Raw genomic sequence first — 24,502 nt, forward strand, 5'->3', positions numbered from 1 at the left:
AGATTCTGCACTGCCTCCGCGAGGGTGCGAACCTGCTGGGGCTAGCTGGTCGAACTGGGCAGCTTCGACCGTCTGAATGGGAGAAGGGGCGGTGGAGTGGCTGCTGAGAGTGCGTTGGGGACGCAGCAGCCTCTCGGCCGGAGGCGCGAGAGGCCTCCGCGACCGGCAAGCATTGGAAGCTCCACGACCACCTCGCCGTGCCATTAACGATCGTTCTAAGATTCGGGCCCCTCCTTCTAGCGCCAACCTGTTGCTGGTGGTCCAAACCGAGAACGATTGGCACTGCGGTGTGAACGGGGTTCCGTCTGAGTTGTCTTGGTTGGTGTTGGTTGCGCTCCAACCTTCCGCCAAGAAACCTGCAAACAAGCCTTGCACCACCAACCAGGGTGGTGATGGCCCTCCGACGGTCAAAGTCAGAGGAGATTGGAGGAGGAGGAGAGGTGATAATCGCAAGTAAGAGAGTGCTCTGGGAGATATTGCTTCACCTCCCCCCTTTCTCCCCCCACGCCGCATATATACCTGACCGGGGGGTCTCTCAGGGGGGGTTCGTTATCGTGGGGCACGATGGTGTGGCCACTGACATGGCCGTTACACGGGCGTCGTGGAGCAGCACCGGGTAACGGCCACGTCAGGGCATAGTGGGGCTCCCGCTTTGTACGGCTGATGCAGGAGATCGTGGAGCAGCATCGGATACAGCCGTTGCAGGGAGTAGTGGAGCAGGAGGCCGCGGCGTGCCTCTGGGGAATAGCCTGTCGTTATCAGGAGATCTCCGACTCGGGGTCGGAGCGCTGGATCAAGGGGGCAGCCGACTCGGGGTCGGGCTGCGGAGCCGAGGATGTCCGACTCGGGGTCGGATTGCTGGATCAAAGGGGCAGCCGACTCGGGGTCGGGCCTGCGGAGCCGAGGATGTCCGACTCGGGGTCGGATTGCTGGATCAAAGGGCAGCCGTAGTCTTCCTGGGCGCGCGTGCCGGTCACTGTGGGGCATGGCGGCTTATTTCCCCCGTAACAATAGTCTATCGATATAATTCCATTTGAGACAATTGTCTTATGGTATTATGTCTTCGACAGATATGTCGAGATTTACCATTATACATATTACTCTGTGCCCTTCCTATTGCTGATTGGTTATCACAATGTAATACATATTACTGGCACAGGTTTTGGCCATATTGGAATATCCTCTAGAAAATGTCGAAGCCACTCTGCTTCTTCTCCTGCTTTATCTAAAGCAATAAATTCAGATTCCATTGTGGATCTTGCAATACATGTTTGCTTAGAGGATTTTCCAAGACACAGCACCACCACCAAGTGTAAATACATAACCACTTGTGAATTTTGTATCTTTGGTATCAGATATCCAGTTTGCATCACTGTATCCCTCAAGTACAAGCTGGATATCTTGTATAGTGGCAAACCAAAGTTTAGAGTGTATCTCAAATATCTAAGCACTCTAATAATTGCCTTCCAATGATCAACTCCAGGATTACTCGTATATCTACTCAATTTGCTAACTGAGTATGCTATATCGGGTCTAGTGCAATTCATGACATACATTAGACTACCAATTATACGAGAGTATTCCACTTGAGAAATGCACTCTCCAGTATTTTTGGCTAAATGAAGGTTTATGTCAACAGGTGTTCTAGCTACATTGTTATCTTCTTTATTGAACTTTTCAAGTATTTTCTCAATGTAGTGAGATTGAGATAATATAAGTCCATCAGATGTTTTAGAAATCTTAATTCCTAATATAACATCTGCAACACCTAAATCCTTCATGTCAAACTTACTTGATAGCATTCTCTTGGTAGTTTTAATGATTTCATTATTACTACCCAGAATGATCATATCATCCACATAGAGGCAAACAATGACATAGGCTTGGCTATCATTTTTGACATAAACACATTTATCACATTCATTGATTTTAAATCCATTTGTGATCATGTGTTTGTCAAATTTCTCATGCCATTGCTTAGGTGCTTGTTTTAATCCATACAGGGATTTAACAAGTTTGCACACTTTCTTTTCTTGTCCTGGAACAATGGTACCTTCAGGTTGTTCCATAATAAATCTCCTCATTTAAATCACCATTTAGGAAAGCTGTTTTAATATCCATTTGATGTATTTCAAGGTTATACAATGCTGCAATAGCAATTAGCATACGAATGGATGTTATTCTCGTAACAGGCGAGTAGGTATCGAAATAATCAATACCTTCCTTTTGCTTGTAACCCTTTGCCACAAGCCTAGCCTTGTATTTATCAATTGATCCATCAGCTTTCATTTTTCTCTTGAAAAATCCATTTACTACCCAAAAGTTTACTTCCAGGTGGAAGATCTACCAATTTTCAGGTGTGATTTTGCATAATGGATTCAATTTCACTATTAACAGCTTCTTTCCAAAAAGGTGCTTCAGGAGTGGACATTGCTTCTTTGAAGCTTTGAGGCTCATTTTCTAATAAATATGTTAGAAAATGGGACCAAATGACTTTGCAGTCTTTGCCCTCTTACTGCGTCTAATTTCATTGCCTCTTTCTTTTTCAATGGACTCATGATCCATATCACTAGTTGCAACATCATAAGTTCTTTTATGAGAACTTGTATCACTTGTATTTTTGCATGAAAAAATATTCTCAAAAAATGATGCATTTCTAGATTCAATAATTGTATTGACATGTATTTCAGAAATATTAGATTTATGCACAAGAAATCTATAAGCACTACTATTATTTGCACATCCAATAAATATGCAATCAATGGTTTTAGGTCCTATTTTGCTCTTTTTGGGAGTAGGAACCAATACCTTAGCCAAACACCCCCACACTTTTAAATATTTGTAGGAAGGTCTTCTACCTTTCCATGCTTCATAAGGGATTTTGTTTGTTTTCTTATGGGGTAACTTATTGAGTATGTAATTTGCAGAAAGCAAAGCTTCCCCCCACAAATTCTGAGGTAATCCTGAACTTATCAACATAGCATTCATTATCTCTTTTAAAGTTCTATTCTTTTCTTTCAGCAACACCGTTTTGCTGAGGTGAATAAGGCGCAGTAGTTTGGTGAATAATGCCATGTTCTTGACAGAATTTATTAAGCGGTACATCATATCCACCACCTCTATCACTTCTAATTGCCTTAATTCTTTTGCTAAGTTGATTTTCAACTTCATCCTTATATTGGACAAACATATCTAATGCCTCATCTTTGCTTCTAAGTAAATACACATAGCAGTACCTTGTGCAATCATCAATAAAAGTAATAAAATATTTTTTTCCTCCTCTAGTTTGAATATTTTTCAAATCACATATGTCAGTATGTATCAATTCTAAAGGTTCAGTACTTCTTTCAATTGAATGAAAAGAGGATCTTGTTAGTTTTGATTCCATACAAGTCTCACATTTATTACTAGTATCAATATCAAATTTAGGCAATAAATCTAAACTTACCAATCTACGCATAGTATCAAAGTTAACATGTCCTAATCTACCATGCCACACATTTGAGGACTCAATAATATAAGCAGAAGATAAATTCTTATTATTAATAGATGGTACAATAGTCATTACATTCATCTTAAAGAGCCCTTCGCTCACAGTACCCTTTGCCTAAATAAATTCCACCTTTAGTGAGTACAAATTTGTCAGACTCAAAAACCAACTTAAAGCCATTTTTGCTCAACAATGACCCAGACACGAGGTTCTTTCTAATATCAGGCACGTGCAGCACTTCGTTTAGAGTAAGTTCTTTTCCCGAAGTCATTTTCAATATAACCTTGCCCTTGCCTTCAACTTTTGAAGTGGTAGAATTACCCATAAATAGTTTTTCACCACTAACTGTTTCATAGGAGGTGAACATGTTCTTATCAGAACATATGTGTCGAGTAGCCCCAGTGTCTACCCACCATGTCTTGGTATTGGAAACCAAATTTGCTTCAGATATTGTTGGAATATTTCAAAATTTCGAGTCTGCCCTTCTTTGTCTTTTGTCTTTTTGTCTAGTGTACTTTCTTTTAGTCCCACATTGGAAAGGAACAAAACTCAAAAGATCTTTATATAGTATTCAACCTTTTAACTTGGTGAAGCAAAGAAAGAAAGTAGCCCACGCGCGCATGAGCCCAATGGAGGTCCAAGCCAAAATTGGCGAATCTGATCCGGAAATGTTTAACCGGGCGCGTTGCGATTATCACGCGCAGGGGGACCCCCCCCCCCCCCCCGCGGGTGTGGGCTTGAGCCAGGTTTCTTTTGCCGTTTTATTTTTTGAATTGTTTTGTTTTATCTTAATAAAACGTGTAAAACTAAAACACCTCCTTGGTAAAACGACGTGTCTTTTAAATTACGCCTCTTCATTTCTTTTTAAACCCTAAGCCTCTCTCTCTCTGTGTTCCCGAGAGGATACTCTCCTCTGTTCTGTTCCCGAGAGGATACTCTCCTCTGTTCTGAGCGCTTCTGGGCTGTTCGACAAGATCACTGCATCTGCGAGTGTGCGCTTGGAGGATAGGCCGCCATTACCTGCTCCACCGAGATTCATTCTCCGGGGGGCGCGATCTATTCTTAAGGACAGTGAAATCACGCCTCAACTGATAAGTTCTTCCTTCTCTCCATCTATTATTTTACTACAGATATAACAGCAGAAAAACTCAATTCTGCAACATTCGAAGCTAGCTTATCCACCTCGGTTATATTAGCTTGTGGTGACTTTTTTTTAAAATTCTCGCGCACCTTTCGGTGGCGACAATCCTTAGCACGATGGCCAGGTTTGTTGCACACATAGCAATTTCCCTTGAACCTCTTTCTATTGCCACTCTTGGTATCTTGTTGATCATTATTCTTTCTTTTTCTTTTGTTGGTCTTGTCTCCCTCTTCCACCACATGAGCCTTGGACTCCATGAAATGGTTTCCAACCTTTTTCTCAGAATTTCGATTGTCTTCTTCAATTCTCAATCTAACAATCAAGTCTTCAAGTTTCATCTCCTTGCGCTTATGCTTGAGATAATTTTTGAAATTCTTCCAAAGTGGTGGTAATTTTTCAATAATTGCAGCCACTTGAAAAGACTCACTTAGTATCATCCCTTCAGCATGAATGTCATGGATGATCACTTGGAGATCTTGAACTTGACTTATGACATCGTTGGAGTCGACCATTTTGTAGTCTAAGAATTTGCCCACAACGAACTTCTTTGTTCCAGCATCTTCCATTTTGTACTTCTTGTCCAAGGATTTCTATAGTTCCTTTGCCGACTTGAGAGGACTATACACATTATATAATGTGTTGTCCAATCCATTGAGAATGTAGTTTTTGCATAGAAAGTCAGAATGCTTCCATGCTTCTACAGCAGCCATAGTTTGAGCATTCTCTTCACCCTCGGCAAGAATAGGAGCTTCTTCACGAAGAACCTTCACAAGATTCAACGTAGTGAGATAGAACAACATTTTTTGTTGCCATCTCTTGAAATCGTTCCCATTGAACTTTTCGGGCTTCTCTCCATGGCTCACATGTGAGGCAATGGGAATGGCGGTAGGCACCACATTGCTTGAACTTAAAGCCATCTCTAATTGCTAAATAAATGAATAATCTCAAATTAGAATGAGTAATATCAAAATTTAGTTTGTCAAGTTAATGCAAACCAACAATGAACAAATTTTGCAAATAGAATTATAAAGTGTATATATAAAACTATTTGCAAATAATTAAATAAATACAAAATCACAATATACACAATATAAAAAGTGTAAATCTGTCTTAAGATTGTTGTTTGCATGTATTGTGAATTTATAAAATAAATTGAATAATAAATAAATGAATAAATAAATCTGACCTCAAATGAAGAATCAACTATGTTAGATCAAGGCTAGTGTTTGACACTATGTCCTTAAGACAGATTTCGCCCTCCACACAGGTGCTTTGGATCTCGTGAGCGTCTGTCTCCCAGGATACAATGATCTTCACAAACAAAAGGAGCACACCAATTTGTTTGTACGGCGAACCAAAAACTGAGTTTTTGTACTCTCTTTGAATGAACTCACTTATGCTCTCTAAAAACTCTAGAATGAGAGAACTAGATGAATTGGAAAAATTCGGTGTTTAGAATGGTTGGAGGAAGGCTCTATTTATAGAGTTCATGGTGACTTTTCAGAATAGACACCAAGTGAAGAGACATGTCTTTTCTATTCAAATGAATAGACACATCCCTATGAATAGTTATGTCTTTCATGCTAATAGTCATGTCTTTTAAATAAAAAGATGTATTATACAAAGATGCAATGAAAAGATGCAACTCTTTTGAAGAGACATACCTCTTCTAAGAAGCACCCTTTCAAGTGGGTCATTTTGCAGCCTATTTTCTCATTCACCTATTATAGTCTAACACTTATTTCAATGAATACATATGAAACCACTTCAAAGCAATGCGCGATTTAAATAGAAAATTCAACAAATGAAGCCAGAATATGAGATAAAAATGGGTGTTTGTGAGAACCTTGGAGCCCAAGAAGACGATCCTCTGGCGGAGAAGCATGTTAGTAGTGTCGAGCTCCTCGAACCTCGGCATCCCAGAAACCCCGGCCACCATACCCGACAGAGCCTACCCCTCCGACAGCGTCCTCCTGCGTCCCGTCAACGCGGGGGCTCTGATTGACTGGTGCGCTTTTCTCCTGAGTCGGGTGGCGGCTGGGGACGGCGGCGCCGCCTCTTGCCATAGGAAATCAGAGGAGAAGAGGAGGCCACAAGAGAAGAAGAAAAGGAAGGAAAGCTTAGAAGTGGGAAGCAAAGGCGGTCGCGACGGTTTCCATTCTCCGCTCGGGGAGGGCCTCCGAGAGTGGGGGTTCGAGGAGGTGGGAGGTGGGACCGGATGGGTCACTATCGTTTAGTTAGATAAAAAAACCGATCTTTTTATTTCGGATTTTTTTTTATAAACATTCTTCTAAAAATTCAAATATATATAAATATTTTTAAAATTTATATTTATCTTTATATCTTTATAAAATATTTTTTTTACAAATATCATTTTTTTAACATCATTAAAAGAAATCATATTTATTTTTAAGTAAAAATAAAATAAAATTTTGAAATTAGTTTTTTATTTTTTATCATGAAATATTTTTTTTTAATTTATCCATTAAAAATAATTTAATTATTTTAATTTAAAATTATTAATTTTGTAATGATATTAGATGGGATGAATATATATGAAAAATAAAGATAAAAATAAAATAGCAAAATAAATACTTTATAAATATATATATATATTAATATTAAAAAATATTTATATAATTTTGATATTTAAAAGAATATGTATATATATATATATTATTTTATTTTTTTCTCGCACAGTTTGCGTGGGAGCCGAATCCATCAAACCGGTAGAAAATCCATCTAATCCCGGCCCTAAATGAGTTGCGCTCAGCCAATACGGTCCGATGAGATCCCGCCACACGTGGATACTACAAGCACCCGTTTTCCCACGTGCATCTCCCGCGCCGTCTAACAGCAAAAACCAGAGCAGGCGACAAGGCCAGCCTAGCCGGAGCGATCTCCCGGGCTCGGTACCTCGGGCTCGATCGAGTCGGTCTTCCATCCCGCCCTCGCCATCCAAGCTGCTTTTCTTTTTGCATCGCTATCACCGGGGGTGACGCCACTCGGTCCGTCCCGAATAGAAGAACCCCAAGCGCCCAAGCCCTTGGTCGGCGCGGCAGGAGAAGCGAAGCACCGTACAATTGCTGGGCAAATCCCTCTCCCCCCTCCCCCCCCCCCCCCCCCTCCCATCCCGTAACTCTTCCCTCTTCTCCTCTCCTCCTTTTCCGTCGGCCATCGCCAAAGTAAGTCGAAACAATTCTTTCTTCTTTTTTTTTTTAAAGAAAAAAGAAAATCTTCCATCCAGTATGCTTGTTCTATTTGAATGATTCTTTCTTAATTTAATGTTCGATGGTATAGGCTTAGGGCCATCTTCACCTTCGTTATAGTTGGAAAATTTATTCTGGGGACTGCCTATTCATGGATGCCTGTTTCATATTCTTCTTGGCATCACAAACTCGAAATCAGCATATGTTAGATGTCGATGAATTGTTTGCTGAAATGTTATCCCTGGCAAAGAAGGAGGTCTTTTGCAGGCTAAGGAAGGAAAGAAAGTCTCTATCATTTTGGGCACCGATTCTTTCATTTTCGATATCATTCAGGGGAAGGAGCTCCCAGGTTTCCAAACTCCATATTGCGTGAGCTTTGAACGTATCAGTCCAAGTGACTAGCTTGGTCTAAGAGGGAAATATTGCTGGTTATCTCTATGTAGTATGCTTATTGGACGATAACGAGTAAGGGGCCCGAGATGTGGTGCGTGGTATTTTCTAGCTAAAACAGGGGTTAAAGAAATTTTTTATATGCAATAGTATACAATACATAAGCCTTGTTGCAAACTAATGCATTAATGTGTCTTGTTAGCGGACGTATTGTTTTGTAGCAAGAACTGCTTGGTAACATGAGCATTTCTGAGCCTTATTACTTTTGACTCAGCAATTCCGGGTGTATTGGATGGTTCAGTGGAATCCATCTAATTCAATCAGTCCTGTTTGCATAGTTTTGGAGGCAAGATCTTAGAGTATTTTTAATATGGGTTAATTTTAATTCAGATCCTAATTCTGTTGGGCAACAATACTTATGCCTCTTTGCCTTATTCTCTTTCTCTTGGTCCTTTTCCATCAGTGGCCTTTATTGCATTGCACTTATATCACAATTTTTCAAACCAGAGGCCACAGCAGACCATTTTGCAATCATAATATGTTTTATTAGCTTCACTTGCTAAGAGATAAATTGCAAATATTTGTAATCTAAGATTTCCTTGTGAGGTAGTTGTCTCAAGATTTGAAACAATGATCGATCATCGTCATCATTGTCATCCAAGCCTATCGTCAATCAAATATGGTCTTGGCTATGGAGCATGCCTCTAAGTTGAGATGGTTCCCTTGAAGGATTGACTAGATTTTATGGATAACTATTAGTCTAGGATCAGCTTATAGCTTTGTAGTAATGGGTGCCAGACACTTGAGAAGGTAAATATAGGCCTACAATGGAAACTATATGGCCAATTGGTGACCAGGCACTAGTCTGTTATGCATTATTTGTCATAGTTTGATTTGATGCAACTAGGCCACAACCCTCCAAAATTACCGTGAACTTGGGAAGAGATGAAGCATAGAAAGAAAATGGAAGATTTCTTTTTTATTTTTGGTTAACTAACATATAGTCAACACTATAATCAATTGTTATCTGAAATGTGCGTTAATTTAGCATGAATTCATGTTGTTTGATTGTTATTGAAGAGGGACTGCTAGTTTAGTGCTGGATTTCCTTCAAGCTTATTGATAATTTCTTTTATATTCAGAGGAGCGAGTCCGTTGCTGCTCCACAATTTTTTGCGCTTGCTCAATTGTGTCCCCTTAGTTCATCTTTTGATTCTTGACCATGCCATCTTCTCAGTTGAACCTCCTCCATGCCAAGCTCATCCAAAAATTTGTTCTCTCCTGTCCCATTTTAAAATCAAGGCTTAATAACTTTGTGCCTATACAATTTGTCAATAACTTGCAAATTTGGGAAATATCCAACTCCAATCAAACTTAAAAGGAAGAATTGGGAATCTTGTGCCATTGAAAAAGAAAGATATATAAAAATGTAGTGAAAGTTCTGGACTCAACTTGCATTATGAATTACTGGGTTGATTTTTTTTCTTGTATCAGTCATTTATCCTCAATATTCTATTTGTTTTCTATAAAAGAGATCGAAGTTGGGAGTTATTGTCTGCAAAACAAAGTAGTTTCAGTTTTTTTTTTCTTTGGGAAATTTTGGTTGTTGCAGATAGAATTAAGATTGTTACTGAAGCATGGTTTCTGTTAAGAGTATAGCATCAGTCATAGTAAGCCATGAAAACTTCCTGCTCTTCATGATTTGAGAATTTGGTATGGATCTATGATTCTTGAATTATATGCTTCATCATATGCATGACTTGACTGCAATTCAAGTTGAAAAGAACTATTTTGGAATCTAGGAATTTTCATTCTCAGGATTCCTACTTATCGTAAGTCCTTGTGATGCAAAACTTTCTTCGCAGTTGTGTTAAACTGTTAGTCCTATACGCACTGAAAATATATGTCAGTCATGGAATGAACCCAAAATGCAGTTATGGTTAAGAGGATTAAGCTGTAACAAGTGATATGTCTAATTTCTGTTTATTAAATAGAGATTTTCTGTTTTCTGGAAACTAAATTAAGGCTGATAGTGTTTCAAATACATCTAATTGAGCCATTATTGGAAACAGATTGGTTGGTTGGTGTGCATGCACTCGGACATATATATAAATTGTTAAATTAGTTTTAAGTAGTTTTTTTTTAAAAAATAATCAGCATCTGTTTCGATGTTCTTATATATATATTTTTTTTAACAGTCATCGCATTATACGGAGCTTTGGATTGTCCACCCTTTATTTTCATCTTCTAAGCTGGAGACAAGGTCAGCTATTCTATGTCTCTTATAATGTTTGTTGGAAAATTGATTATCCAGTAGCTTGCAATTTTCGGAATTTTTCAAAGATTTTGGGAGAAGATGCTTGTACTTGTTTACTTCGTATGAAATTATAGTTGTGGAGTTGGGGGCATACTGAACTGGAATTTTCTGTCCAATCTTTTGCTTAGCTTGCAAAAGACGAGATTTCAATGTTCTTTCTTCAAATATATGGTGGTTATAAGTAAAAGAAAGCACCGCGGTAATAGTTTAATCAGTTTTCTTGTAAGCAATTGGATTTGGAAATGCGATGCAATTATCTTATTTAAACCACCGAAATCAGTAGCTTTCATTTGCTTGCGCATTATCTGAGTAGAATGTTATAATTGTTGGAGTTGCATGTCAGTTTCTACTGTATTGCTGATTCTAATTGATGATTTAATTTCAATAGGGTGTGGTGATTTATCTTTTGGATCCAGTTTTTCATTGGTTACCAATTCATCTTAAATTGATACAGTCATGCATCAGCACTGCATGTGACTCAAGTGAGAAATTCCCAAAACAAATACGTGGTTCCAACTCAACCTTCTTTTGTTGCCTGCTTGGAACACTTTGTTTGCTTATTTGCTTACTTCTCAGATTTAACTGTTAGTTTGCGACAGTTGTTTCTCACATTGGCTGCTGTAAATTACTTTCAGCTAGTGGCTAACTTTTTCATTTTCATCTCAGGAATGGACTCATCTGGTTCTTCTTCAGATAATGAATCTGTGGAAACTGTTGAAGATTCTTTAAGTGATAAAGAAAAAGACGATGCAGAGATGGATAATATGTCACAGGGGCCTTCTACTGGAGAGAATGTTGTGCAGAAGATATCCCAAGCTTCAAAGGAAGGTGACTCTGGTTCTGCAGTTGTGAAATATACCAATAATATTGATAAATCAAAAGCCAATGGCAACTCACAGTTGGAGCCGGAAGTTGGTATGGTATTTCATTCAGAAGATCAAGCATATTTATTTTATAATAGATATGCTCATCAGAAGGGTTTTAGTGTCCGGATGGGTCATCTTGGCCGAAGAAAAGATGGGACCGTACGGAATAGAGTTTTCTTGTGCAGCAATGAAGGCTCTCGTCAGGAGCATACTACACATATGACGAAGAAACCACGTGAAGCTGTGAGAACAAATTGCATGGCTCGTATTGAGTATAAAGTGAGTCGTGATAATGTATGGGTTGTGAGTAAAATCATCTTTGAACACAACCATCCACTCCTACGTCCGCATAAAGCACACTTGTTAAGGTCTCATAGGAAGTTATTGTTGGCTCAGCGTGATGGAATGCCAAATGCTGCAGAAATGGGTAATGATGCAGATAATCCTGCTCAAGCTTTGGAATTTCTGGTGGAAGAGGCTCGTGACGCTGAAACTGTTGGGTTTCTGCTGAAGGATCAAAGCAGCTATCTGCACACCAACAGGATGAGAGAACTTGAAAAGGGAGATGCTCAGGTTCTTTTAGAATTTTTGAAAGCCAGGCAGTTAGAGGATCCTTCCTTTTTTTATGCCATACAACTTGATGATAGAGAACAAGTGACCAACTTCTTTTGGGCAGATGCACGCTCTATACTTGATTTCTCCTACTTTGGTGATGTGGTCTTATTTGACACAACTTATAGGACGAACAAGGGTGAGATACCATTTGCACCATTCATTGGCATAAACCATCATAAGCAAATTGTGGTATTTGGTGCTGCTTTGTTATTGGATGAAACAACGGAATCATTTGTTTGGTTATTTAAAACCTTTATGGTAGCAATGTCTGGACGACAACCAAAGACAATCTTTACAGATCATTTCCCTGCATTGTCAAGGGCAATAAGTTTGACATTACCTGAGACATGTCACCGTCTTTGTTTGTGGCATATATTGCAAAATTCAGCGGTACATATTTCCCATGCATATAGCAGCGAGCCAGATTTTCAGAAGGGTTTCAAAAATTGCATCTATGAAGGTGGCTCCGAAGAGGATTTTCATACTCGATGGGTTGATTTGGTTAATAAGTATGGCCTTGAAGGAAATGCATGGTTGGAAGATTTATATGCAATACGAGAGAAATGGGCTCTGGTTTACCACAAAAATTCTTTTTGTGCTTCCATGACAACAGTGAAATGGAGTGAGAGCATGAAGAATCACTTTAAAAAGCATTTCAACAGGAAGCTGCCACTTTCCAAATTTTTAGAGCAGTATCAAAAGTCACTGGTTCGGTTTTGTGAGAAGGAACTCTATGAAGATTACAAATCAAGGCAAACTAAACCAGTTTTGCTGGGTGATATGCCCATGTTGAATGAAGCAGCAGAATCATATACAAGGCTGGTATATAATGAATTTGAGGATGAGATCAAGAGTCAGCTTTCTTGTCTTTGTGAACAAGTTGGTTTTGACGGGACAGTAGATGTTTATAAAGTTTCCCTTCCTGAAAAACACAGTTATGGGATTGTTGAATATAACTCATCCAATTTCATGGTCACTTGTAGCTGCAAAAAGTTTGAGACTACTGGCATCTTATGCATGCATGCATTAAAGGTTCTTCTCCTTCGGAGCATTCTTAGCCTCCCAACTCGGTATATACTAAAGAGGTGGACAAAATATGCGAATGTTGAGGCCATGTCTGATAGACATCGATCAATTGCTGACACTGATGGTCAAGAACCTCTGACACTGCAATATACCCGGGTATGCCATAAGGCAATTTCTGAGGACGCCTTACAAATATTTGAAAACGAACTCGATAAACTGATGTCGGGATTAGAAAATGTGTTGCGTATTGCTCCATTGAGTAGACAGACAGATGAGGAAGATGTGACTGTCGTTGATGATATGCAGCGGAATGCATTAGAAGGAAGTAAGAAAAGACGAGGCTGCAAAGGGCGCCCTAAGGGAGGACTTGAGCAGAAACGGAACAAGAAAATTCAACCCACTTCCAGTTCAGTTGACATCATTACCCAGAACCAGCAATCACAGAATAAGACGAAGACAAGTATGTACTGCTAATAAAAAAAATCCAAGTAATATTTTCCATAATTTATTTTTTTTCATGCATTTCAATTTATATTGGAAAGCAGGAAAAGCTGATGTATTGGGTCAAGCTATGGTTAATGAGTCCTCAAATGTTCCTTCCTATACTCCGAATGGTACAACATCATGCTGTACCCCAATTCAAATGCAACCCTCAGGATGCACATTTTTTACTCAAGAGGTGGTCATGCCTGCTCAGGTTTTGTCCACTTACTTACATTATCGAATTTCATAGCGAATCAAGTTGATAACCTCTCTAGTTCACTTACTGAGTGTTAATCTGCTACAGGAATCATTTACACCCTCACAAGGTATATTTGACCATACAATGGCAACCCAAGCAGTAAGAAATCCTAGCATAGCATGGTGCACTCCTAGGGGCTCTGTTGGTGTTCCTATGCCAATCATGCAGGGACAATCCAACAATTTTGTTGGTTGGATGGTTCAACCTCGTAGTGTTCCAAATGTTTCCCTGTCCCCACATCATCTTGATGAACCAATGGTATGAGTTATTCGACAAATAGAATGTTTTTGTTCTTTTTTCTTGTTTTAGTTAAGGTATCCTTTTATTTTGGTGCAGCATTCTGCTCTTCCGGGTCAACATCAGCCATCGTCCCGCAAGCTTAACTTTGATATAAACAAAGGTAGAAAAACAGCATTACTTATTTATATTGACCCCAAATGTTCCAATATGAACTAACATAATACCATTAACTGTCAGGTAACTGACTGGGACTTCATTCACAAGGCATCAATGATTCCGCTTGGATCTGAATTGCTTATAATGGGAACTCTGTATGGACTTTCTGCTTTTTTGGGGAGCACTGTTCATGGAAGTACCACAGCCATATATTTTTCGTATCATTAGCATTCTTTCGATTGTTAGTACTTTGTTTTGAGAGATACCATGCTTGTTGTTGGTTACTCCATCTTTAATATGGAAAAGCTGCCAATAGAAATTCTGAACAGCTCAGGGCCTGTTTGGGAAATCCAGCAGAATTAGGCATTTAGGCTGGATTTCCTAGGGGAATTGCCACTGTTAGGCCTGCCCGGGCCTTTTTGTTTTCAAAGGTCTATCCTAGGCTTGGCCTGTATCCCATATATTGGCTTGTTGGATTGACATATGGAGGTCTTTTTTTTTTCTCCCGCAGGATTTGACCTGGACAGAGATCGGGTTGATATGGGCCTTACCTAAATAGATCGTGTAATCCATGATCTAACAGCAGATCTAGCCCAATGCTGCTGGATTTTCCAAACTGGCTCTAATACAGATGAAGAAATGGTTTCACTAATATGGTCTTTCATTGAGTTGGTATTACAGAAAAAATAAGAAAGGCTACCCATGCAGCACCTGATAGTGGTGAAGCTGGGAAGAAATCAGTAGAATGACTTGATTGTAGTGTTTCCAAAATAGGTTGCTGCAGGGGAAATGACTTGGAAGTTGCTGTTGTTGGGTTCCTCTTCGCCTAAAAGTTCCTGCAGAGCGTGTTTTCAGCTGAGGTTCCAAGAGGCGGCTCAAGTGCTATGTTCTTTATGAAGTTTAGAAGTGTGGCTGGTGCTCAGTTTAAATCACCTGAAGATGCCGCTTCTTAATTGGCGAAGGTTTTCATGACAAGGTTGGTAGTTATTGTTGAACCGATATATTTTGTATGTATCGGGTTCTTATTGTGGTGAAGGCTTTTTTGGATGTTTGCATTGGAGCTGCGACTGCCCCCTCTTGATGTCCTGGGTACTTTGAGAAAACCTCTTGCTTATGCCGTTTAGATGCTTATTCTGCTGTTGTTAGTACTTTGAAAACTCTCTGGTTGTGTTTTAGTCTGTTTAATAGTTGCGACTTTTTCCAGGAGTTTGTAAGGCCGTTTCTGGTGCTGTTTGTGTGTCATTTGTTTTTCTATAGGGATTCTGGCTTCTCATGATTTCTTGTTCCTCTTGTTCCCTGGGTTCTGTTATGTTTATTCTGCACCTTTTTGCTTTCTACCATGAATGTGTAGTGGTCTGTCAGACCTCATATGTTCTTTGCTTTCTCAACAGAAAAAAAGAACAAAAATCTACACATGGCTTTTATCGACACAGCTCTTTTTTGCGTGAAGTTTGTGTTGATTTTTCTATGAATCTGAAACATTTCTCATGCAAGCAAGGGAATTAAATTCGATGACATCGAACATAATTTGCTCGGACCTTGCATGACTACTTGCAGTTTTGGTAGTTCATGAGATTTTTGAATCTCCATTACAACATGGAAATAGGACATACATTTGATGTCAGGTGAAATTTACTTTTTCAAATGCATTTTGTATACCCCAGGAGTATTCCTTTTTTTATATAGCGGTCTGCATGCATGTACAAGCGAGGGCATTTGTGAATCAAAACAGATGATTACTAGTGGCTGTTTATGTGTGTGAGTATGTGTCTTCACACTCGATCAAAAAAGATGATTCTTAGGTGGATGTTTAAGCAAGATGTAAGATGAAGCTTTGCAAAGCTCTCTCTTGGGCTATTTTTGCATTAGAAAATGCTTGTTGGATTGCAGCATTCATCTTTTTTTTTCTTTGTTTTTTTTTTTTTTTGTTTGATAAGGTGGATGGATCATACAATCCAAATATAAATGCATCTAAAAAAAATGAAAAATAAAATATTATGGAGCGTGGAAAGAATAGCTGTTATAAAGGTCCACAAAAATTCTTCAGAATGCTCCGCTGTATAGAAGGCGATTCAATTTGCCACATCATTTGTCTTATGCTGACTATGAAAGATGTGCACTCCTTTAAGCTCCTTCAGGTGCCATGCAAAAGAGGGTGAGGGATTGCTGGCCCCTCATGGTCCTGAATCTAACCGACCACCGATGACATTCATCTATTGGCTTGGGGCTGACAAGGCCCTCATTTCCATGCCAGGGCCCCTTTGGTGGATGCTAAACCACACGGCATATCAAGGGCCACGATCCCAGGTCCAAAGCATGGCCACCTGCTTGGTTTTCACGAACAATTTGTCTCGGGGCAACATTTCAAAGTTTAAAAAGAATCCAATGATGGCAAGGAACTACAGGCTTAGAGCTTCAATCTATATTATAGCTGGTTGTTGGAAGTCGCCGGCTCCAGAATGGGGAGCATTGAATAGAAAGCTGCACCCATAAGTCGACCCCATTTAATATCAGGTTGCCCGTCCGCTATCAATTTATTAAACCAGGGGATTTTGAATGCAATCATCGTCAACCCAGACAAAGATAGGGCTGTGCATATAATTCTAAACCAAGGGGAGGGCAGTATTAAGTCATATCGAGTCTATTTTTTCTGAAACCCAAAGATGCTGCTGATTGTAAATTTAGATACGTACTATATTTAATAGAAAAGGTGAGATGCATATCGTAGAAGCATCTAACCGATTTATAATGTACTATTACAACAGCATAAGATGATACAATATAACGAGAAATAATATAACATAATATATGATTTAATTATAATAATTTAGGATGTTACTAAAATAGTTAGGCGGAAACTATTATTTGAGTTTCTTGGTCCTATATAAATACTTAAAATTTACTCAGCAAACACACGTCTGCGGGATTCTCACATACTTTTCTATTAGTACTCAAGTTCTATCCAACGAATAAAGGCTAAATACATGCAGGCACGTTCCTCACAAATATTATATTATTATTGGATAACATGATATATTCTTTATAAATTAAAAAAAAGTTGGGAAGTCTCTCTGAGTTTTTTTTTTTTTTTGTGTGTGTAAAACTCTTGTTTTGGATATGTTTAAATAATCTATACTCTGGGTATCTGAGACTTACAATAATTTAAGGTTCAAGGATGGTTCGTTAAATAATTTGTCCTTGTCAATAGAAAGTCGAGTCCGCAAATTCTGCTGTTCTCGTGTGAATGCCCACGTAAGTGATCAAATACCCAACCGTGTTGTTATATATAGTTTTGCCTTTTGGCATTTAAAAGTGAAAAAACCTTTGGTATTCTATTGAATTTGAATTCTTTGCCGACTTATACGGACGTTTCCGAGGTTTGCCGACTTCCATATTATTTTGGAATCAGAAGGTTGGTGACCGAGACGCTATATATTGGGCACCGCCATTGGGAAATTTGAAACTCGAACATTGGAGCGGGGCGGTGAGGCCGCAACCCTAGATGGCGCACGCTCCTCTTCTCCTCCACCGCCATTGGTGCCGGCGCCGGTGTTCTCCCTCTCCGTTGCGGTAACGCCACCTTCCAGGCTTCGCTCTCTCCGCTTCGCTTAAACCTTCCACCTCCTCGTACAGCCGGAAATCCGAAGTACCCCAAGAACGAGCGGAACCCAAGTATCGGGACGTCTTCTACAAATACCACCGAAATATGGTTTCTTTCTCTCTTTCTATCTTCCTCTCTCTCTCTCTCTTCCCTTTCTTTCTCTATGATTCTTGCGTTTTCGATTGATCAAGGGGTTCTTGTAAGAGTTCTTCAAGATTGGCACTACTTGCAGAAGGATCGGGAACACCACTTCTTGGTGAGTATAATCGACTCGTCAAGATCCTTCCACCTCATCGTACAAGCACGAGAGGAGCCCAAGTGTCCGGACGCCTTATACAAATACCGCCGGAATAAGGTCTCTCTCTCTCTCTCTCTCTCTCTCTCTCTCTCTCTCTCTCTCTCTCTCTGTTCCCTTTTTTTCTATATGATTCTTGCGTTGTCGATTGATCAAAGGGTTATTGGCAGAGTTCTTTAAGATTGGTACTCCTAGTAGAAGGATCGGAACACCCGTTCCGGGTGAGTATAATCAACTCGTCAAGTTTTTTCTTTTTTTTTTGGTAATTTTTGATGCTTGGATTCCGGTATCACTCGTCTTACCTAGCTATTCGGTGAGAACGATCAGGCTTCTGCTCACCCTAAGGTCGTACTGGAGGCAAGTTCTTGAAATTTTAAATTCCTGATAGATCAGCTTTCTTCTCTCTCTTTTTGGGTAGATTCTTGAAATTTACTTTAACAAAATTTCCTGAGTTACTTATGACAAAATGGGACTGTGAAATTTTTGATTAGTCTTAAGGATCAATTGAGAGCTGAGACAAGGCAAACTGCCGATGCATGGAGACCTCGGTTTAGGTGATGTTCTTTTGTTTCACATTGTGTTCTTGGAGCATTATATGTTATGCGTTTGCCTAATTGCAGGGATAGTTTAGATGGAGACTTTGTGCTGTACACCATTTGATCTTTGTGGCAAGATATGTCTTAGAGTTTGGTCAGACGTTCTCATCCAGGTACTACTTTAATTATCAAATGTTATCCAGATCATCTTGATCTGTCTTTCATGTTTATTTATTATTCTAACAATCTGCTTATTAGAACTGAAGGATGTAGCATGTCTTTATTCTTTAAAGCATGTGGCTGATGGATTTCCAATATCTTATAGTTGATTTTGTAATTTATTTTATCTGATTATTTTACATATTTGCTTTTGCATATGTGGATTGTTTAAAAAGTTGTGTTGTGATATTTTTGATATCTGTTGGTATCTTTGTTTTAGGTTTTATTAAATCCTAACTGCTACTTCATAGGCACATTTAATTCACTATGCTTTTCAAATATAGAAAAGGACAAAGATGTTAAAATAATAATTAAAAGAGCAAAGGGCAAGGTCTGCTGAACCAGGCTGAATCGCTCGGTTTAGGCAGTACAGAGCCGAATTGGTGCGAAATTGGGTTGGTTCGCTATTTCAATTCGGTTATGGCTCCTATGGGCCAGAATTGGAAAGGGACCGGTGTTGAGGACCCCGCTCCGCCAAGCTAAATTTCTTGCATACACGATGACTCGACGGAGCATAGCATCGACCAGATCAGCAACTTGGAGGCAAGTCTTCAGCTTGCCGGCCAAGCAGACCAGCAGCCAACCGAGCCATGCACAGGCCTAGATAAATGCCGTGCAAGGTTCTCGGCCTGCCAGCAGCATTAGCGCGCGCCTTGCACTTAGTGACCATGCACGCCCAACGCTTTACGCCCGCGCGTATTTGGTGTCCAGTATCCGAACATGCCCAGCACTCAGCGACGGGCAGTAGCTAGTTTAAGCCCGTTCACACTGGAGCACGCCCGGCAAAGCCCGTTCACACCCGAACACGACCTGAGGGCCTCGACAAGCGGGGCCGAGCAGTAGCAAGCATGCCCATGCGCGCCACCTGGCCTCGGCCAGCCATGTAGAAGCTGAGTCCAAGGAGGACTCTACCTCCGCCACACGCCTAATAGAGTCCTAATTTCGGTAGGACTTTTCCAAGCAATCAGAGAGTCAAGGGAGATCTCCAATGGGTGCCACGCAGGGAGGCACCAAGGGCCAAGATCGCAGCGGAGTACACCACGCCAAGGAGTCTTCCATGCAGGCCATATCCAACCCAAGTCCGAGCCAAGGGGACTTCTCATGCATCCAGCCGAGCCGCATGGAAACCATCCAAGGGAGCCACATGGGACGGCACCACAAACAACAAGTTCAATCCTCATGGCAAAACCAGCAAGTCTACCATACCAATGATTAGCGGACCATGCGCGCACCACATCACCCATCCGAGCACATGGGGAAATACTTTTATGGAAGGAAATCGAGTGCCAACTAGAGGGGCACCAAGAGGCAGCAATGCGCGCACATGGGGAAATCCTTTTATGGAAGGAAATCAAGTACCAACTAGAGTTGCCAAGAGGCAGCAGTGCTTCCAAAGAAAGACTCTTCGGGCGTGACACCTCAGCGATCCAAGGGCCCAAAGATCCAGCATGAGCAGCTTAGATTCAACATCTCTTCCATAGCCACTGCTTTTAGAGGTGGTCCTTATGAGTGGCTCGACAAGATTGAGCAATACTTTCATATGTATGAGATCCTATGAGAGGAGAGAGTAACCTTAGCTAGCTTCCATTTAGAAGGGAGAGCAAGTAGATGGTGGAGATGGCTAAGGAACCAATATGAAAAAGAGGAAAATAGATTGGGGTGGACAGCATTTGAAAAAGAGTTCATGACTCAATGGGGGTCGTCCACAGTTGTAAATCATCATAGCCAATTGGCCAAGTTAAAGCAAGAAGGCAAAGTGCAAAGCTACATCGACGACTTCCGCCAACTGCAAACCATGGTGGATGGGTGGTCCGAAGAAGCTTTGCTTGGCACATTCATCAATGGGCTCAAACCTTGGCTTGCCAAGGAACTCAAACTCAAGCAGCCCACAAGCCTTAAAGATGCGATGAGGATGGCGGAGATCTTTGACCAAAGCGGCCACTACGATCGACGACCGGCCAAGGAAGCTACCAACTGCATGGATACCAAATCCTTGCGTCCACGGCTACCACTTGCAGTAGCCAACACCTCCAAATCGCAGCCTCGACAAATCAAAAAGCTTACGCATGAGGACCTGCGAGAATACATAAAGAAGGGCCTTTGTTTCAAGTGCGGCGCAAAGTGGGAGAAAGGCCACAAATGCAACCCCGGCCAATCTTTCACAATCTATATCACTAGCAGCGGGGATGAGGCCGAAGAGGAGGCTGCTGCAACTTCTGATGGCAGCAGTACAGAGGTCGAACCAATGGAAGCCAATGCCCTAAGCACCATTCCCAAAGATAACAAGTTGTCCCTACATGCGTTGTCCGGAGTTCGGAGACCTTCTACCATGCGGATGACAGCTTGGATCAGCAAACATGAGGTATCCCTACTCGTTGACACTGGTTCATCACATAACTTCATAAATCCAGGAACCCTTCAACGAGCCGGCCTCAAGGGGGCAGCCACCGAATCGTTTGATGTCAAGGTGGCAAGTGGCGAGAAACTCAAGTGCCAAGAGGTTGTCAAAGATGTTCAACTCAATATTCAAGGAGTCCGGATCTTAGCCGATCTACATGTTCTACAACTTGTAGGACTTGATGTTGTTTTCGGCAATGCATGGCTTTGAAACATAGGGAAGGTGGTCATAGATTATGAAACTATGACCATGGAGTTTAAGATTGGGGGAAAGAAGAGAAGTGGACAGCCCTCAGCCACAAAGAAGTTCGGGCTTGCGAGGCCAATATGCTCCAACGTCTATGCTGTGGGGGAGCTCTTTGCTTCGCCGTGGTGCTGTCCAACCGAGAATGGGCTGCGGAGGGACCTCAACCGCAGCCAGATGAGTAGTTACAAGGCTTGCCATTGCGGGTCCGACAACTCTTAGAAGCACATCGAGGCGTCCTTGAGATGCCAACCTTTCTTCCACCCTGACGCGCCTTTGATCACCCTATCAGATTAAAAGATGAGAGCAAGCCTATCAATGTACCACCATATAGATATGCTCACTTCCAAAAAGTGAAATCGAAGGGCAAGTGGATGAAATGTTGAAACAGGGATTAATCCGGCCAAACCCTAATCCTTTGTCCTCACCGATCCTTTTGGTGAGAAAGAAGGATGGATCATGGCGATTTTGCACCAACTACAGGGCCTTGAATGAGGCCACAATCAAAGACCGGTTCCCTATTCCAACCGTGGACGAAATGTTTGATGAACTCCACGATGCCAAGTACTCCACAAGGCTCGATCTTCGGGCCGGATACCATCAGATCCGGATGCGTGAAGATGTCCACAAGACGGCATTCCGCACCCATTTCGGACATTACGAGTACCTTGTCATGCCATTCGGCTTGTGCAACGCTCCATCTACATTTCAAGCCGCCATGAATGAGGTATTTAGACCGCACTTACGCAAGTTTGTCATTGTTTTCTTTGATGACATACTGGTCTACTCTAAATCCATGGATGAGCACATGCAACACTTGGACCCTATCTTGCATATTTTGGAAGAGCACCACTTCTACATCAAACCTTCTAAGTGCGCCTTTGTCCAAGAAGAGCTCGAGTATCTTGGGTACATTGTTTCCGACGACGGTGTGCGCATCGATGAGGAGTGGGTGGTGCGGACACCAGTCCTAGACCTTTGATCAGGTACGTGTATAGTCGCAGATGCAGGAGGGTAGCCCACCCGGTGATACTTTAGCTGGGTGATAGCTTATGAGAGAGTTTATTTGTTGGGTATTTGGATCTTTTCTTCTGTAGGGGTATTTTGAGGATTTGCTCTTGTCATGTTGCTTATATAAAGGCTGGTAGGGCTTGTTAACATTTGGGTGGTTATTGAATGAATAGGTTTTCCTTCCATATTGTGTTTGTTGGTGGATTCCAACACTCCGCTGGTGGATTCCGCGAGTTGAGCTTTCATTTTGAATATTGTTCTGCATCAACTTTGGTATCAGAGCCGCCAGGCTTTGCCTCTGTTGCTAAAGCTCTGAGATCCAGTTGATGGACGGGCCACCCCCGATCTCTCTTATTCATTTGCCTCACGAGATTTTTGCCGGGGCAATCGCACCACGGACGCCGGATCGTGTCGAAGCTCACCGCGCACTGCAAAAAAAAGGCAACATTTCTTCCCTTCTTTCTTCATTTTCATCACTGACTTTATCTTCCGCTTCATCCCAAACAAGAGAAGAGGACATCTTCATCGCTTCCCCCGCCTGCCATCGCACCCGTGCCCATCACCACCGCTCACCGCTTTTGCCCCTGCGTGCTGCCTCGGCCACCGCCGGAGCTGGTCCCAATGACGTCGCTGCCGCCCGCCAATGACACCGCCGTCGTCCGCGATTATTACCGCCTTCCATCGGCCGGATCTGAGGAGGGGGGCCCTGTCCGGGCCGGCTTTGACCAGATCCGAGGAGCGGATCACCCCGAGCGCCGCCATCGCTCAGATTCAGGAGTCCTATCGCCGAGGAGCCGTGATTGGGCCGTCGGCGCTGTGCCCCGTTTGATCTTCTGTCTTCGTCGTCTTCATCGACGAATCTGATCGAGAGGATGGCCGAGGTCTTCGTGTTGACTTGCCGAAAGCCGCCATTAACATGCCAGCCGCCGCCGCCGCCTACCCCCCTCTCCCTCTTCGAGAAGGAGAAACTCTAATGGGTAACCTTAACGGGTAAGTTCCGACCCATTATCCTGATCCTTTAGCCCAAATCCGTGAGCACAAAAAAGCACGTGATTCGCACGTGACCAACAAAAAGGAGAGAAACACGTGATTCACACGTGACCAAAAAAGAGAGGAGAGAAGCACGTGAGTGACCAAAAAAAATTAAAATTAAAAGTGGTCGCACGTGCCACTATTTTCTACTTGCTTCCTCTTCCGAGCCCTTAATTTCTCCTGACCGCCTCCACCACGTCGTTCTCCGCCGCGGCCGCCGTGAAACTCCATTAGAGGGCGGCACGCCATCGCCATCGCTTCTCTCGGCCGCCTCCACCACACCCGCCACCTCCCCACGGCCGCCTCCGCCACCCCCCTTAGTTGTAGCGCCACCCCACTCCACTGTTTCCGCCTCCGCTCTACACACCTTGCACGAGCCCCACCATCGGAGCTCCTCTCTGCCGCCATCGAAGACCCTTGGGTGACGAATACCGCATTCCTCGGCCAGCTTCACCTTGGAAGCCCTACTCCCTCCATCAAGTGTTTATCTCCCGCCATTCCCTGCCGGCTCCATAGGAAGTGCCACCACAGATCAAAATCATCCCCACAGCGTCCTCGAAGCAGCACGATTGGGCATCATCATCTGGGAACGGAGCACCATCGTCGCCTCCTCCCTGCTGCTGCCCTTCTCACTACTTCCTTTTCGCCGGTTTCGCCACCCCTTCTTCCTGCTTCAGCTGTGCCCATGGCCGCCGCACGCACCTGCTGCCACCATACCATCGCTGCCATAGTGCCTGTTGCTGCCATCGAGTCGGTCACTGCCGCCAGCATCTGATGCCTCAGCGGACTCGTCAGAACGCGGGTGACTCCTTTCCTTAGTAGTCTTATCTGTTTATTTCTGATAGTATCTGTCTTCTCTAGTGTGGACTTTTCCTTTACATACCCATATTTGAAACACTGGCACCCTATCTGCTTTACTCATCACACCACCACAATTCTATTGGCTACTAGACTTAGTATTACAAGTGCAACCAG

General features: G+C 42.0%; 2 protein-coding genes across 14 annotated transcripts in view; both read left to right on the forward strand.

Moving 5' to 3' along the window:
* The first annotated feature begins 7,724 nt into the window (after positions 1-7,724).
* On the forward strand, positions 7,725-15,620 carry LOC103721089 (protein FAR1-RELATED SEQUENCE 5-like). 8 transcript variants are annotated; one of them, XM_039125698.1, is made up of 8 exons: positions 7,773-7,816; positions 7,932-8,324; positions 10,429-10,493; positions 11,214-13,514; positions 13,600-13,733; positions 13,842-14,054; positions 14,133-14,196; positions 14,704-15,620. In XM_039125698.1, exons 2-8 carry the CDS (start codon positions 8,320-8,322, stop codon positions 14,745-14,747), a joined length of 2,826 nt encoding a protein of 941 aa, XP_038981626.1. In that variant the 5' UTR covers positions 7,773-7,816; positions 7,932-8,319; the 3' UTR covers positions 14,748-15,620. The 8 variants fall into 8 exon arrangements, 7 of the variants coding, with proteins under 7 accessions (XP_038981630.1, XP_038981631.1, XP_038981626.1 ...); XM_039125699.1 differs by having other exon boundaries at positions 7,775-7,816; positions 11,241-13,514; positions 13,600-13,751; XM_039125697.1 differs by having other exon boundaries at positions 7,776-7,816; positions 13,600-13,751.
* A 2,043-nt stretch (positions 15,621-17,663) lies between these two features.
* Positions 17,664-24,502, forward strand: part of LOC103697642 (pentatricopeptide repeat-containing protein At1g71060, mitochondrial) — a 98,531-nt gene continuing 91,692 nt past the window's right edge. For 5 of the 6 annotated variants that reach the window (XR_005511567.1, XM_039125717.1, XM_039125711.1 and 2 more), the window contains exons 1-3: positions 17,664-17,901; positions 18,026-18,148; positions 18,259-18,797. The gene's annotated coding sequence lies outside the window, so the exon portion shown is untranslated. The remainder of the gene's footprint in view (positions 17,902-18,025; positions 18,149-18,258; positions 18,798-24,502) is intronic. The other variant, XM_039125704.1, reaches the window with a different exon arrangement.

The sequence above is a fragment of the Phoenix dactylifera genome, chromosome 4 (assembly GCF_009389715.1).
Source record: "Phoenix dactylifera cultivar Barhee BC4 chromosome 4, palm_55x_up_171113_PBpolish2nd_filt_p, whole genome shotgun sequence".
Lineage (NCBI taxonomy): Eukaryota > Viridiplantae > Streptophyta > Magnoliopsida > Arecales > Arecaceae > Phoenix > Phoenix dactylifera.